At 37.7% G+C, this 17,851-nt stretch overlaps 1 protein-coding gene and 1 long non-coding RNA gene across 2 annotated transcripts; both read left to right on the forward strand.

Annotated features, from left to right (window-relative positions):
* The first annotated feature begins 3,869 nt into the window (after positions 1-3,869).
* Positions 3,870-9,417, forward strand: LOC147486495 (uncharacterized). Its single transcript, XM_086573753.1, has 5 exons — positions 3,870-3,893; positions 3,984-4,091; positions 4,187-4,249; positions 4,344-4,589; positions 9,030-9,417. The coding sequence occupies exons 1-5, from the start codon at positions 3,870-3,872 to the stop codon at positions 9,294-9,296; spliced, it is 708 nt and encodes a 235-aa protein (XP_086429879.1). The 3' UTR covers positions 9,297-9,417.
* A 3,206-nt stretch (positions 9,418-12,623) lies between these two features.
* LOC147486496 (uncharacterized) lies at positions 12,624-13,669 on the forward strand. Its single transcript, XR_015200670.1, has 3 exons — positions 12,624-12,987; positions 13,172-13,278; positions 13,433-13,669. It is a non-coding gene; the product is annotated as an uncharacterized LOC147486496 (long non-coding RNA).
* Positions 13,670-17,851: the final 4,182 nt, after the last annotated feature.

Below are 17,851 nucleotides of genomic sequence, written 5' to 3' on the forward strand. Positions count from 1 at the left end.
ATTGAGGGCGTTCTTAGGAAACTTATCAATGAATAATTTTTTTTTATGGTTGATATTTATTGGAAAGTTTATTTGAATTGGGTATCTTTTGTTTCTATTCATCTTTTCCAATGGTACAGTGAGTTAAACGGTATGGTTTGAACATCTTGGGTGTTCGTTTTAGTGGGTTTTTTGTTTTTAGTTTTTTCTTGAAGTGGTGCAACATATGATACATGCTACATCTATTCCATGTTTTGTTTAATTTAAATAAGCCTTGGATTTTAACCATTTTGTTGAACTTTCTATTTAGGTAAAAGAAGTCATGTCGAAGCATCCGAAGCAAGTGGATTTGAAGCAAATGAATCTGAAGCAAGTGAGACGGCGACAAAACAAAAGGTAAAAGTAACATTTTTATTTGATTATTAATTTTTATTTAATAACGTAAGTTGGTGGGAAAGTGTTAAACCTATAAAAATGACCCATGATAGTTGATTAGATCTTGGTCTTTTAGTGCATGACTTTCGAGTGGCATGTCTTGGTATCCGGTTTATGGCAATCCGCCCTAGGCGTAGGACCATACCATATAATTTGGGAAGCTTTTGATTCTTAAGAAATGCCAACCAACCGGGAGAGCATCTCTCCAAAAGCGACTTTGCTAGTATCCCAATATGGGTTAAGTTTTATAATGTTCCTCCGGTTACGTGGACACGGAAGGAATGGAATACCTAGGAAGCAACATTGGGAATCCTCTCTACTTGGATAGTACCACCAGTACAATGAGGGTCTCTAACTTTGCTATAACTTCAACCATCGACTGTACTTGACATGTGGGTGGTTCTATCGGCCTTTGTACTTCCACTGTAGTAATGCTTTGAGCCTTTCTCACAATAAGCGGTTCCTGGACCGAAGAATTTCCATTCTTTGGTCTGTTTACATAATGCTTGGTGATCAAACTGGACGGATGAACCAGCTGATGCCCGACAATGTTGGCTGAAGTATTCGTTGAACTGCCGGTTTCGGTAATACAATCAAAGCGGTTGAATTGCCGGGTGAATAAAGGGCTGCAGGACCGCTACCGCCCTACGGCATTGACTCCTTTTTTCGATTCGAGTTGCCGCAATGCAATGTAATGACTTGGTCCACATTTGCGGTCTTTTCGATCCGCCCTTTTCAAAATCTCCTTCTTTGAAATTCACTCCTCATTAAGAAAAGCACTTCATCATAGCCGATAGCAATCTACGAACCCTTTAATGGTCTGTCCCAAAGAAGGACAGCGAGAATGACCCTTGAGAGAACAAAGGCGGGGAAGCTTCGCTACTATTCCAACCCCAAGAACCAGTGAAGGCGACGTCTCATGGTGGCAAAGAAAAAGAGGAAGCGCTATGGCTTGCATTCCGTTAAGGGGTATATATGTCTTCCTTCGCTCGTCCTTAACTCGGAATCCCGGATTTCATAGTCTCTTTTCTTTCGTAGGAATGCTGTATGAATCCTCGTTTTATTGTATCAAAGCTCGGCGGATATTGTCCTTTGGTAGTAGGGCCTGAGGTTTTGCTCTGCCCTAAATATGTATTATTGGTCCAACTTCTAATAAAAACGAATTTTCATATGTTTAGGTAATGCGTTAGAAGGTGTAAAATGCAATTTAAGGAAAGAGAATGTCAATGTAATTGGTTTTGTTGGATTGTCCTAAGGAAATTTCCCCGTTAGTTTGGTGCTTGACTTGACACTTTCTATATCTCTATCTCGTAATGTTTAGTGAATTCTTTGGATTAAAGATAGGGAATGATTTTGTCGAAAGTTTTATTAACTGTCTTGCGTAAGTGCTCCGGCTTAGGTTATCTTTGCTTGTGCTGTGTAAGGTGCTTGTCCTTTGTAGAAGGACTAAGTAGTTCTTTTTTGTGGTTGTCTCCTTCAGGGTCTCAAATTGGTCGGATCTTCCCTTGTTATTGTCGGTTTTCTGTTTTTTTTTATGCGTATGGTTTGACTGGATTCCCGGGTTAGGTATCTAGGAGTCGTTGAGAAGGCGGGTGTAAGTGTAGTGCCTGTTAGCCCATTTGGAGGAATTGCGAGAGAGAATGGCCTTGCCACAGTATTCTCAAAGTCATATCGATGAGTTGGAGGCGAGGGACCGGGCCTTCAGCGTCGATAAAGCGAGTTAAAGGGAATGGTTATTCCGAGTTGGTTAATTCATCTCCCGTTGTTGAGTGAATCGATCCGGATTTGTAGTACTTTAAGTGTTAAGCATTTTTTTTAGTAGCTAGTAGTAGCACCCGAAGGAAGTAAGTACTCACCCTCCAAGTAGCTAGCGTGCTCGATGAGAGAAAGGAAATGTGAATGTTGTAAGTCAATACAACTTCTCTAAGGCCGAGTTTTTACTACTTAAATCCATTTCAATGTTGGAGGCGGGTCAATTAACTGCCCTTAAAAGCATGAAAATAGGCGTTTTAACGAGATCACGAGTTTGAGGTCATATTTTGGTAAATAGAAAGAATAAAATGGGATTGTTGCTCTTGAAAAGCGCACTATACTATTTCTTAGAAAACGGAATCCGAATCAACTAAGTCAAGCCTAATCACTCACTACGAAGAAGTGAGGAAAGCCCAATATCTCATTGGGGGGTGCTCCCGTGCCTTCCTCAGTGATTTATATCCATACTGATTTTGACACCGGCCTATTCACAAATAAAAAAAATAAGAAATGAAGAAAAAACTTCGGATACCATAACGATTACTACTATCCGTTTTCTTTGATTAATTTACAACTGTAATAGGATAAATTATCAATCATAAAGTCATTGTATTGTTCCATTATTTTTCTGTTCCATTACCATTTTGAAGAGCTAGCCATGTATGAAAGGTTCATCACTCTGTCTTTCACAATCGAACTATACTTTGTGTGCACGAGAAAGTAAGCACTTCCATATAGGCATTTAGAGAGGTCAACAACCGTTTTCTATATGAAGCTTTAGCTTTCACCATCCCTACATATATATATATATCCCCAGACATCATACATTAGAAAGGGAAATCATACTTCTCACAAAAATGGTTTTCAATCACGGTCATGTGACTCTGAAGTCTGAACGATTTGCTAAAAATATTACGCACTAGAATGAAGTGAGGCAGTTGATTAGATCTTATTCAATCAAATCTATACTAATATTTTTTCGTAGTTCTGATGTTAATTAGATCTTATTCTTTTTCATATTCTTGTTAATTAGGTCATTTGATCTTTATCCACAGATCATTTGAAAAATAGATCACAATAAATTGATTTTGTCTATTATCATTTTTCTAGTAGTGAAACTTTTCTGCGTCCTATTTGTACTTAATCGGTTGCTAATTAATCCACTTAGGTCCAAGATTCCAAGTGGAGTTTACTGATGATGGACAAGCTACTGGACAGTATCGAGCAAAGTATGCCACTATAGTCGGGCAGGTGGCTAGGACACATTGCCCACCTATGTACAAGGACTGGGCAGAAGTTCCAGATTTAACAAAGGATGCTTTGTGGAAGAAAGTATTGGTAAGTGCAAGTCACTCCACCTGATTTTATTTCAGTAAACATTTTAATTTGTATTGTATCCAAATTTGTTTAATAATGACTTTGACATGTCCAATTTACAGGTTGAAATTGATCTTCCACTCATTCGAAAAGAATGCACTCTTCGTAAGCTTAATACAACTTGGAAGCAGAAAAAATATGAACTTCGTCAGGTGTATGATAAATTTCCGATAGATGCAGAGCGAAAAAGAAATGTTCCTAGCAAGGTGAAAAAGGAAGAATGGGAGGCATTCGTCGACATGTGCTCAACAGAAGAGGATAAAACCAAGCGATTCAATGGAAAGTTAGTAAGGGAACAAATGAAGAACCCACATACAACTGGTAGAATGGGAGCAGTTCGGTTATTGGCGGTTGGTAAACATCTATTTAATGCCATAAAATTATCGTATGCACTCAACTATTATTAGCCTTTATCTACATATTTGTTTAATATGTTACAGAAAAAAAAAAATAGCCCAACTGGTGAGGTTTCAAGGACAAAAGGATATGTGGCCATCCATACGAGGAGAGATAGGAGTTGCATCAATTTTGAAACAAAGCAATCTCTTGTAAGAGACAACAAGACATTTATTTAGTAATTGCTTATGTTTGTATGACCGGTATTACGATACTTAAGAAGCGGTGACTTTGATTTCTTTTGTAGGAGGAAATTGCGGACTTGTTAGCAATGAGCGATATAGTGGAAAGGGATCTAGACAATGATCCCGTTGCTTTTTGGTGTGATCTTTGCTTCCCATCTTGTTTTTTTTTTCTAGTGGGTTTTCTCTTAAGTTCTACCTAAACTTTTGTTTGCTTAATAGGTTATTGGTCGTGATGGAAGAGGGCGTGTTCGTGGTCTAGGTAGTGGTGTCACTAAGACTGTTTACCATGCTTCAGCTCCTTATAAGGAGATTGCTAAAAGAGAGAAGAGAGCGCGTGAAAACAGTGAGTCAGGCTATGAGGCGATCATGGCGAGACTTGATGAAGCAGACAAGGCTCGCAAGATACTTGAGGATGAAGTTACAGACCTTAAGCGACAATCTTCAGGGCTTGGAAATGCATCTCAGGTAATAATTTAGATAAAAGGTCTGTAGCACTTCTCTTTTATTGTAGTTATGTAGCTTGGTAAAAATCCTTAAACTAACCAACTTCAAACAACTGCGATGGGGGAAGACCTGCAAGATGGGGGAAGGATTGGTAGACGGTCCTACCTTTTTACCCTGAGTGAGCTTCTTTCTTCAAGTCAACCAGGGCTAAGTTCTACCTTAACTTAAGTGCGCTTGTAGCTCGATAAGCGACTTCATACCTCCATTCCAAAGGACTGGTCCCGGGGCTTCCATTTATAGGGGATCGTAGCTCGTATCATAATTCATACGATTTTTAAGACAATTCTATTTCATTCATTCTCGGTAACCATCTACTCTTTCTGTCTAGAGGACAGAGCCCCGAGTGCTAACCTAAAGGCCTAAGTGGAGGCATTCCTCTGCTAGTCCTACTCGTGCTTTCGCTTGTCTTTCCTTTCGGGTTGTCCCACGAGTCTTCCCCAGGGATTTAGTTTGTGTTCCAGGGTATAGGCCTAACTTAAGTGCGCTTGTAGTTCCATGAGTGAGCCTTCCCTGCATTCTTTCAAGGACTTGTCCAAGCTACGATTAGACGCTACTACGGGATTCAAAGATAAACTTCGTAGTGTGCAACGTCGAGGTTGGTCTACGATCAAGAGGTCTCTCGAGCCTTATTCAACAACCAATTTTAACCTATTTTTGAATCAAAGCAAAGAAGTTGTAATGAATAAAAGAAAAATCTCTCGTCGATTCGGGGTTCCAGGTTTTGAGCGTGGAATTCCTTCATAAATTCATTCAGTATGGCAGAATCATCCGATCTGAAAAGAAATGACCAGATGGATAACCGGGCGGGAGTGGAGTAAACAAGACGGGAGGAAGAATCGGTTGAGTCTAGTAGTCCCGATCGTAGACCAACCTCGACGCCAAGACTCCTTACTTAGGCTTTCATTGAATGCAGGAATTCTTAAACATTGTCAAAAAAGGATAACCCGGAAGCCTCTCTCGAAAGAAGGGAAAGGTTTGAAGGAATTCCCGATCCGGATAACTGGGACGGTGTCCGCAGGAATGCCCAACTTCCGGGGTCGACTTTCCTCATGATTGAAGACTAGCCGAAAGGGAAAGCAAATTCACTTATCAAGCAAGAAGCATAAAGGTTTTATCCCTATTGGTGTGCGGAACAAAATAGATCCGTGGGCGGACTCACTCAAAAAGAGTGAAAGAAAGAGCGAGAGAATGAGCGGACTATTCTCGCACAATATTTTTTCTTTTATTTTCGTGTTATCGCAAGCATAATAGGGCACCACTCCATCTAGTAGGTTAGGCAGGGAAACTCCATAACGTATTTAATAATCAAAGTCGGACTTGAGGTCTTTGCGTCGATAGTCGATAGGCAAAGATAGCGTCGACTACTAAGATGGAAATCCTACACGAGAAAAGTCACTCGGGGTAGAAAGGTAGGACCGTCCACTCGGGGTAGAAAGGTAGGACCTGCAATCATCCACGCGTAGGGAGACAAACCGAAAGTATCGGTAGAGTAATCGGCATTGTAAATCCCAACTTTGAAATAAAGATCATTACCGATTCTTTGTAACTTTGTCAATTCCTATCCAAAACAAGAGAACCTTGACACTAACACCTACTAAATCGGTAAGCTTGTCATTTGAGATGTTGCCTGTTATTGTAGACTTATATTTCGGATGGCGACACGCAATGTGTACATTCTGACTCCCTTTCAAATAAGTTGTAAACTTCCCACTTTGGTCTATTTCATACCAAGTGATCCCTTGAGGTAAAAGTCCCACCGGGAAACCATATGATCCTAGGGGCGTCATAAGCGATAGCACGATTATGGTGATGATGACGATGTAGTTGGTTTTAAGTTTTAACGAACCATGTCAGTGTGATTGAGGGTTAGTATCATTCTCGTTTTTTATTTTTTTGGTGTTTGGCCGAAGAAGAGTATAATTTGATGGACCCCTCAGACTGGGCATAGTTGTTAAATCCAATGTTTCTGATCATTAGAAATAATTTGGCTAAAGAACTACACGTTTACACTGAAAGAAACTTATCATTTGTCTTGAGAAGCGACAAATCATGATTGGCTTAGAGACTAGAAAACCATGTGAGGGTGCTTCGCTTCTAAGGAGTGGCACTGGGCCATCCCTCTTAGGATTGTAGTACTCTTATCATTGGATTTTATTAGGATATTTCTACTAGTCTCTCCACACAATAATAGCTCACTTCACTATCAGCCATATGTTTTCTCTGATTCATACCAGAAGTTCAGAACTGATATGGGAATAAACTATTAGTTCTTAACGAATTTAAAAGATGCTTAATGCTTCTAAGGATGGTGGCGGGACCGGTCCACATCTTCTTACTCCACTGTATCAAACAAAGCATGTAAACCATTTCTATTGTCTCATAAATAAGCGCAACATCGAGAGACATAGTGAGCCAATTTGCGGGCTACTTCAAAGACAAAAATTCTGCTTGTTGGGCACACTAAGAGCTTTAAACTTTGAGTTGTGCCGGTTGAATCGGACGAGTCAGCGGTGAAATCCATTGACTCATTTTCTTCACCTTCACCTTCTATTTCACTCTCACTTGCGTCACACTCTTGTTCTCCAACATCATCACCGAACGATTGAATTCCAAGTCGAAAAATAGCCCATCATCATTGTAAAATTAAATGCGCCCGCGTGGCGGATAGTGGTGGTTGGGTGGGTGTTGGTGTTGGTGTTAGTGTTAGGAGGGTAGAGCGTAAGTTTGTTTCATTTGGGCTACCACTAGTTGTTCTCCAGTATTTGAGCAAGCTGAAAACCTCCATAGTTGGGAGAGCCAGAGCGGTAGAACTATATAACAGTTCTTTTAAATTCAGTTAAATGATATGCATGCGGATATAACTATATAAGTGATTGATTTATGGCTATTATTGCATTTAGTTTGATTTTTTTATCTTTGAAGCATCTGATTTTTTCACGTAACCTGCGTTTGTTGCTTACCTAGTTCTGTTTTGTGCATTGCTTCCCTTTCAGAATTTGTGCTGATAGTTAGAGTCATTAAAGACTCTAAATTTGGAGCTAAACAAGCACAAAATCGGTATAAAATGAACATACACCCCACAAATCGCTTCCCAGGACACCTATTATTCTAGACGTCATGTCACATTGTCACCCTTTTAAACTTTTCGACCTCAAGCTAAACAGGAGGAATACTTGGCAGCTACAATGATCAAATTCTTGTGTAGTATCTATCACGGTAGCAACATTATTATCTGTTCCAGGGGGGGTTTGACTTAGTAGTCAAAACAAGATGGTTGTTTTTGTGGGTGCTTGGCAATATGTGGCCACGTACGAGGACTAGGAGGCAATTAGTCGAAAAGGAAGGTTGAACTTGTGCAGGTCCTTGGTTTTACGGGCAAAGGTTATCTACCAATGTTGGGAATCCCAACAAAAGAATGATCAGCTTGGTTCTTATTCAGTTATTCTGCAGCCCATTTACATAGTATTGCGCCTTAAACATCGTAGACTCTTTCATGTATGAGTGCACAACAATTTCAATTTTAAATTGTAACCCTGGACACAGGGCCCATATTATGTAGAGGACTATATAGTTCCCTCCTAGATTCATCCATTTGTTTTCTCCAGAAGTCCCCTTTTCGTGTAATGTAAGGATGCATCACCAGTTTTCCGTCAATTTCTCAGCTTCTTTAATATTTGTCACATGGCTATGTTTGTTTGAAGATTTTTGAACTTGACTACCTCTTTGAGGAGTGTATTAATGGAGGATTATCTCTAATGTTTGCACATTTCAGCTAAGAACCATAATATCTATTTGCATAATATGGACCTCAATAATGACAGAACAACTAGTGGTAGCCCAGATATGGAGGTTTTCAGCTTGCTCAAATACTGGAGAACAACTAGCAGTATTAATGGGGTTAGTATTGGACAGGTTCTTCTTTCAGGCGATGCGAGCAAGGATGGTAACAACAAGCTAAGGATCTTTCTTTTTTCTTTTTTTTTTTTCTTATATATATTGGTGTTGTGATGCGAGCGAGGGTTAGTATTGGTCTTTGTGGCGAGTCGCGGGTTAGTATTGGTCTTTGTGATTTTTAATGAAATGTTGGAAGTTTGAGTACTTCGTGATATGGGGAATTTTGATTCTCTTGGGATTTGTTTTATGATTTGGTCATGTGGGTATGTTAAATTTTTTAGGATAGGCGACTTTAAGGTTTGATTTCAATTTGCAATGGTATGATTTTTTTTTATGTCTATTTCCTATATATTTTGGTCATTGTGATGTTTATAGTCAGTGAAGATTAGTTGTTGAGTTTGTATCATGTCTTAGATTGAATAAATGATATAGTAAGTAATCATCTCTATATTCATTATTCTTTGTGAATGCCTATATTAACTTCATTATTTTTTCTTATTTACTTAGGAAATACAACAATCACCAGTTCATGATGATTCCCGCAATATCCGACCTCAATCTACAACTTGTCACTTGAAGAGTTTCATAACAAAGACTGTGGTTGCACTTGGAGAAGTCTGCACCTATTTAACGACACCTCCAAGTTCGTATAATGTCCGAATCGATGAGATACTTGATGATTTTGCACCGTTGTATGAAGGAGATGGAAGACTTGGAGATATCGTGCTTGGTGACGTGATTACTTGGCCAAAAAATTACGTGGTTTTTCATTGAACGATGAAGCTTTTAAATCGACAAAAACTTATCTTCTTTTGGCATGCCTTGTAAATCCAAGTACATAGTTGTTTTTTGGTCTTTGGATAGTGTTTCTAGCTAGCTGTTGAATACTTTAGCAACAAGATCGAGTTCAAATATTTTGGTATTTTGCTAGACTTCAAGTTTTATAGTATATGGTACTGCAATGTAAATATTTTGGATGGAATGATAAATATAAAGATGTTTTGGTACTTGAGTTTGATTAAGGTTTCTTAATTATAGTGTAGTCTGAATTTAAATTATTTGGGTAGCCAATCTATTGAAGCAGCTGGTTGATCCGATCAATTAGATTTTCAAATACTCTAAATCTTGTCATTAGTATGCGCAATAAGATTCATTTTTGGTGTTTTGATCGAGCAGGACGCAGCACTAGACAGTGTGGAGCTGTTGTTTTAAACCGTAAACCACGGCCATTAACCGTCCACAAAACTCCTTTATCGACGGCTACTAGCTGTCTTTTTAATTCAAATAATGGACAGCCACTAACCGTCGAGAATGAAAACCACGACATTTTTAGCAACGGCTTGTGAGACAGTCAGTAGCCGTCGAGATTGACCAATCTTGACAGATATAAGCCGTCCTAAATCAGTTGTTTTGACATAGTGTTCGTGTCACTTAATGAAAAAAAGTGACACACCAAAATCTTATGTGTCACTTTTTAAGAACATTGAGCTAGTTGTGACACTTGTTAAGAAAGTAATACAATTGAAATCATGTTTATGTGTCACTTTGGTCAAAAGCGGCATGGGTAGGGATATTTAATGTGTCACTTTGGTCAGATGCGCCACTAGTGGAGAAATATAATGTGTCACTTACGGATAAGGCTAGACGTTAACTTTTTACCATATTTTGAATTTGAACAAAAGTGACACAAGCAAATGTTTCCAAACCCCCTTGCGCGCATGTGCCTTACCTCCATCATCCCCAAACAGGATAGAAATCCGCAATAGAAATCCGCGAAATTACGTAAAGCCCAAATAGTAAAGTTTCTGCCCAATAACTCGCCTCTCTCAAGCTCGTATCTCAAACTTTTTTTTTTTTTTTGATAATGTATCTCAAACCTAGGTTTAACGAGGAAGACAATGTTTTCCTTCCCAATCTATCAGTCGAACCGAAGAGGAAATGGTTCGTCTTTATTGAAGAAACCGAGGTACACTACTGTTTACCTCAGTTGTATAAATAAATAAAAGAGGACAGAGGGTAGTTAGTTGTATTTTCATTTAAGAAGAAGAAGAAGGGAGTCGGGGGCTTGCTCCGGTAAAAAGGAGTAAGTGAGCAAGAGAGTCAAGTTAAAAGTCTTTGGCTCAACAAATTCCTCTTTATTTCTTCGGGTATTTGTTTTACGCTCGCCTACCCAATACCTGATATTCTTCTTCTTCTTCTTAAATTATTATTATTATTATTATTATTATTATTATTATTATTAAAATTCTCCCTGGTTGAGAGAGATACAAGGGCTGGTTGCATCCATTTATTAATGCTGTTTAGAGATGCTCTGTCTCAAGGTGTCAAGGGGAGGTGGTCTCGATGAAGAAGAAAATGAAGAAGAAGGATAATGGAAAATGGAAAATTTCGAACGAAGGATAATGTAACACTTGGTCTCCTAACATTTGTTACTATCCATATCTTGTAGATTACAACATTGCAGAAGCAGCTCGAAGAGGAGATTGATTTACATTTAACGCTCGCAAGTGTAGTTGACCACTCCAATGTTACTTTCTCGAATTCTATTGGTCAGCTCCCAAATAAGGTTAGTATATCTAATTCAAAACTTGTTTTCCAATATTTCGAGTCCGCATCGCACTATATGATGATCCAATTGCAGGCTCATGAGCTTGTGACTAACATAGTTGTGTTGGAGATGACTGTATCAAAGCTTGAAGAGGAATTGGTTGCATTGCATTTTCAACTTAGTCAAGAGAGGAATGAGCACCGCCTTCCGAAAGTACCGTTTGAGGCAGTTGCCATCTTCTTTACCATCACCTCTCCCTTATCGTCCCTATCTCTAGAACAACTGGTTCTCTCTCTCCTATATCTTTATCTCTTCGTGCTTCTTGTTTTATCTGTTTTTGTTCTTTTTGAATTTAGAAAATGCTCTTTTTATAATCTTCTCTTCAAAATTTCTTATTGTTTAGTTATCCAGGTTGGTTCCTTTTAATGATTATTCTTTGAGTAGTGAGATTTGCAACATCTATCCGGGTCAAGTTGATACATTGGCAGTATGACTTTATTGATCTTCTCTGAACATGTAATCTGGTATAGTAGAGCTTGGTTACTGTTATGGTAGATGCAAAAGTAACGAATATAAGTTTTTATTGACGTAGGTTGCAAGTCCAAGCAAACGAAATGGACATGGTATGACGCTGGATGACCTGCTTCTATAGACAGATGAAATGGAGGGGAATACGGATTCCTATCTGGAGAACCTGAGGGAACAACCTAATTAGCTCTCAGAAGAAATGGTGCGATGTATGATAAATATTTTCCTTTGCCTAGCTAGCTGATTCATCCAAGTTCTCTTCATCTGGGTGCATGGCTTCACTAGCATCACCATGGGGCCACCTTTCCCATTCTTCCATTGCATCTCTCCCAGACTCGTTCACAATACCTGTATCAAAGCAAAGCCCCTCAGTTGATTTAGAGAATGAAGTTTTGGCAATGGAGAATACCTTTGATCCTTACTGAGTTCAAGGGAAGTTAAACTGGACAAAGTACATTGGATTTGTATGGTGTGGCGGTTGAAGTGTCTTGGATGTCTCATTTGGAGAGAAACAAGCGGCACGCCATGGGGGCTCAAAAGATTTAGGTTTGCCTATGAACTTCAGTTCTTCGTGTCTGCACACTTTTTGCACAGCTCACTTCTTGCGACTCAGACTGGACTCGAGAACACCCGTTTTTCGGTTACCGGCTTCACTAGGCCAACTTGGTGAAAGCTATTTACTTAGTGTATAAGTAACTTCATATTAGCTGACCTCTGAATCAATTGAGTCCATCTTAGACATATGTTCCTGACAGAGTTTTCACACTTCCACTGAGTACGCATGTCACACTTCATATTAGCCCCCCCCTCATGAAACGGCTCTGCTGCAATGGATGTTCCCTTTCTGCGATTTCGGTTCTCGATCGAAGGCCGGGCTTTGAATCGTTTTAGTACACAACACTCACAATAAAAAGGCTTATAACCGAGGATTCCACTTCCCTTGCTTCGATACGTCTGTCCGCTATTTGGGCTATAAGATAAGACACAGTTGGTGTACTACTTTACTAGTAAGAAAGAGCTACAGTAAGAACTGGAAGACTCTTGTATGTACTGTAACCCTCTCGAGATTTGGGAGTAGGTAGGAATCCTCACTGAGACTCCTATAAGAGGTCGAACTTGAATGGGTATATGAATTGTCAATAACACTTGAGTTGTTAAGTTTCGGCCCAAAATGGCATAAGGAACAATCCGAATGCATGTCTTTGTCTTTCTGCTGATTTTAAATATTAGGGTTAGTGAGCGGACTCGGTCTTCTAGTTATTTTGATTTTAGCTTTTCATATTCTTAAGTTAGTAACAATGTTTTGGTTTGATGCTTGCAAGGTTTAGAAAATTGGAAGTTGAAGTGCACACCACCCAACTTTTTTAGCTTTTAATTTCTAGTGGATTAGTATGTTCCCCTTCTCTCATGCTATACTATATTTTTAAGTGCAATATTTCTTTTTTATTGATTATTTGTTTTAGGTATAATAATTCATCAATGGTTTCGACATAGGCGTTTCCTAGGAAACTTGTTTCTGGCTTTCTTTGTACATGAAGGATATTAGTATAATAATATATTTTTTGTCGAACAGGTATTGGAGTTCTCTAGCAGGAAGAGTTACACTACTGAAATAGATGAACTTCGACTTGAATTCATCGACTTTATCCAACAATTTATCTGAGTAGTTAATTTGATTGGGTAAGTGGGATTCCATATTTTCCCTTTCTTTATGTATATATACTTTTCTTATTGATTTTTTTTCTTACTTGTGCAATATACCCTTCTTGATTCACTTGCTTTTTAATTTTATATACTAGTTATAGTGGAATGACGACTTCATGATATGATGCAGGTGCATGGATCGATTAACAGATGAATAGATGGCAGTTACGTTTTTTAATGTTAAGTTGGAAGTGCGCACAACAAGCTAAGATATTGCTAGGATAACGCTGGCGTCATGTAGTTTTTTTTTTAGCTTTAATTTATTATGATTATTTTGGTATTAGAATGGCTTATTTTGTTGGGAGTCAAACTAGATAATAGATACTAGGTTTGATCCATGAAATCAATAGAAGTTAATTGTTTTGAATGTTGTTTCTTTTTTCCCGAGTGGATGTTGTTTCCATATCATAAAGCAGGTTAAAGTGATTTTGGTTATGATGTTTTGATAAATGTATGTGGTTGTTGTTTTTGTCATAAAGCAGGGTAATGGGATTTTGGTTATGACGTATAGGATGCAGGTTGAGAAATGAATACGATCGAATACAAAAATGAGAAAATATTTTAAAAAAAAATTATTTTTATTTGTCTCAATTTTGGAAAAAGTGACATAATATCAATTAAAAGTGACACAACTGACCATTCTTATGTGTCGCTTTCTTTTTCATACGAGTTATATGGAGTTGATTTCCAAAAGTGACACAAGAAGTAAGGGGCTTTTTGTGCTTTTTTTGATTTTGTGTCTCACTCACGGTCTAAAAGTGACCAACTAGTATATTTAATGTGTCACTTTTGACGTATTTATGTCTCACTCTGGTCCAAAAGTGACACAACTAGTATACTTCATGTGTCACTTTTGACGTACTTATGTCTCACTCTGGTCCAAAAGTGACACAACTAGTATACTTAATGTGTCACTTTTGACGTACTCATGTGTCACTCTGGTCCAAAAGTGACACAACTAGTATACTTAATGTGTCACTTTTGACGAAATTATGCCCCACTCTGGTCCAAACCTGATACAACTAGTGTCACTTTTGACAAGCACTGTGACACTCTTTCTTAAAAGTGACACAAGAGCCTATTCTTAAGTGTCACTTTTATTAACAAAAAGTGACGCATTTAGTAAGGCTTTTGTGTCACTTTTGGTAGAATTTTATGTGTCGGGGGATTATAGGTCACTTCAGAATTAGTTTTAAAAAGTGACACAAAAAACCCTTCTTTTAGTAGTGACCCAAATATGTATAAACAATGATTGTTTATATTTCAATAGGTGTTCTCACTAATTATACATTATGTTGAGGTATGAACAAAATAAGTTGGGTCGTTTTAGTTGGGTCAGTCTGTTTTTTTTTCGCGTTAAGAGTAAACTTGACTTTTTTACAACTTTGACCATTTTTTATTTTGCGTCAGAAGTATACTTGTCTGCCCTACCTGGTCTTTGTTTGTAAAAAAAAAAAAAAAAAAAAAAGTAAGTTTGAGAGTGATTTTTTCTTTTTTTTGGTCATTGAGAGTTACTCTATGTTTTTTTGGGGCAACTCTGGCTACTTTTTTAAGCAAAACAAAATTTTATTAATTTAAAAAACTAATTTGGAATCCACTTTTAATAAAAATTTTTTTTTTAAAAAAATGGATCCCACTATTAACTAGATTTATTTATACCACCTAAAATTGGTAATTGTCTACAGATATTTGCCTCACATTTAGCTTCAAACTTGACATTTGATGCCTCTACTTTCAAATTTGAAATTAGCTAGATCAATTGACAAGACATATCTAGTGTTTGGTTAACAAAGGGCACTACTACAAAAATGCACATTAGCCACGGTAGGTTATTTGGTATATATCACTGTTCCCATAATAACAGTGGTTTATACTCATTCACCACGGTACAAAATACTTTCTTAGTTTTGGAACAAATAAATACCACTGATTTTGTGAAACAGTAGTATATATTACTCCATATACCACGGTACTATCAAATATAACATAATATTTTTTTTGTTTTCGTATACCCCACTGTTTCCGTAGAAACGGTGGTTTATATTTTGGGCAAAATTATAGCTACCGAGGATAAAGCGAGTTCTGGAAGAAAAAAAAAAAAAAAAAAAAAAAGAAAAAAGGGAAAAAGAAGAAAAGAAGAAGAAGGAAAAACTCGCGCTGGAATCTACAAACAGAGGACTTTTATTTTATGATTGTTACATCTGCGTTCTTTCCTTTTCTTTATCGTAGTGTTTTTTTTCTCTAATTTGGTTGAAATTGCTAAATATGGTGTTTTTTATCGTAGGAATATCACTGGTTGTAAATCCTTCATGGACGAATCCTACTGGGGAGTGGCTTGTAGAATGTAAATTGGTCTATGAGCTTTTCACAAGTAGTTTGACTTCCCGTTTAAAGGTTATGTTTCATTGTCATTGGATTTTTGTGTACTCTATTCAAACAAGTCTTCCTTTGGAAACATCTTGACTTACTGAATTGAACTTTATGTCTTAGTTCTCAATTATAACTAATCATGGTATGTTCAAGAATCTTGATCAATTTGACCAAGTTATTAGCATTAAATTGTTTTAGTTGTCTTTGTTGTACGTATGTTTCACTTTTTTCATTTTCATTTTCAATCTCATGATTAGATCTGGCTTGGTACTTCCTACGAAAGATGTTTCTCCACTTTCATTGTTATTAGAAAAATCATATAGGTTAGAAGCAAAAATTCTCTGAGAACATGTACCATCATATGTAATGGCAATGAAGAGTTGACAATTGATGCTGAGGTTTGTCTAGATAGAAAAGATAGCCTAGGAACATCATATAGAGAAACACACTGGAGAAGTAGAGTTTCAGAAAGGCGGAGGGTGATGTGTGGAGGGTTTCTCTTGACACACAATGACTCTAAATGTGGGAAACTGGCTGACTTCATTCCGCTAACCAACTATAGGTCTGAACGATAAGTATTATGTTATTTTTAAAGAGATGCACGTAGGTCAAGGAAAGCATTATATTGTATGTTAATAAATAGTGCATATTCCCTTAATTGAATGTGAATGTCTGATGGTAAACTTCTTATAAAGAAAGTAAGGAATAAGTTTGATTTTATGCTTACTTGGTTTCTATAATCATGCAGGATTGAATGGAAATATGGAATAGTTAGCAAATTAGATGCTTGCTCCTTTGTTCCAAACGTAGTTGACAAGGGAAACATTTTAAGCATTGTAAAAGATTCCTTCCCTCATGTCACTCATGTTGTTGGTATTGCTACTGTTTTCCATCCAAAGGTATGGGAGAGTATCGTTTTGACCAAAAGCTATATCCTTTGCTGCCCATATGGTTGCCTCATCATTTTTTTGTTTTTGTTTTTGTTTTCTGTTGTACGAAAGGAACCCTTGCTAAATGGAATCGCACAAGGAGCACATGTTATATCTTGTAAAATTGGAGATTCACGCTTAGGTTCAATGGAAACTGGAACTGGTTTAACTAGAGCATTGATCGCTGTAGTGGAGGTAGATTTTCTGGTCATCTAATAATCTATGTTCTAAACTTTAAGGAGTTATTCCTATTTTTGAACCATATCTTCATTAATATATTTTATCCACATCTATGTTTTCTGGTATTTCTTTTAAAATATCATCTTGCCCGGCCTTAAACCAAGATAAAATCCTTTCTTACGGTAATGCATTGGGTCCAAGCACTGTAACTTGTTTTCCATGCTGGAGTGTTTTTTTTTTGGTTGTTGTTTCGAAATTAGTCTTTTTCTCTCAAAGTTCTCAGTCCTATACCTACATGGACTCTTCAGCGACGTATGCTTATGAATGGAACTTCAATGTATGTCATTTCCATCTGCTTGTGGAGGCGTTGCTCTGTTGATTAGCGCTTGAACTTTAAGAAGAAATCAAACAAGCTAGATGACATACTGATGATGTCTAAGCTAGATGACATACTGATGATGTCTAAGGGAGCTCAATAGGAATGGGAACAGTTCATTGGGTTAGTTGTAATGTCTAAGGGAGCTCTACTGATGATCGTTCCTCACTTTCAACTATCTCACTCCTCCACTCCCGCTCTCCAGGTCTTCTCTCCACTCTCAAGGTACGTTCCTACACTCCTATTTCTTTTTTTCCTTTTCTTCTCCAGCCTCTCTCCACTCTCTTCTTCTGTTATTCACTTCTTCTCCTCTAGTCCTCTCCCACTTCTTTTTTTTCTTTTTCTTCACCAACCTCTCTCCACTCTCGTCTTCTGTTCTTCACTTTACTTCACTTCTCCTTTCCTACTTTTCTTTTTCTTCTTCTCCTGCCTCTCTCCACTCTCTTCTTCTTCAGTTTTGCCTCTCTCCACTTTCTTCTTCAGTTCTGCCTCTCTCCACTCTCTTCTTGTCCTACCTCTCTCCACTCTCTTTTTCAGTTCTGCCTCTCCTCCCTTTTTTTTTTTTTTTTTTTTTTTTAACAGAAGGGTGGAAGAATGCGAGTAATATGATTTCAACACAAGTTGTAAATTTGTGTGATTGTGTCTAAATGCTTTCTGCTGAAGCTGGACCCTCTTAATGGTTCATTGTTAACAA

The sequence above is a fragment of the Coptis chinensis genome, chromosome 7 (assembly GCF_015680905.1).
Source record: "Coptis chinensis isolate HL-2020 chromosome 7, ASM1568090v1, whole genome shotgun sequence".
Lineage (NCBI taxonomy): Eukaryota > Viridiplantae > Streptophyta > Magnoliopsida > Ranunculales > Ranunculaceae > Coptis > Coptis chinensis.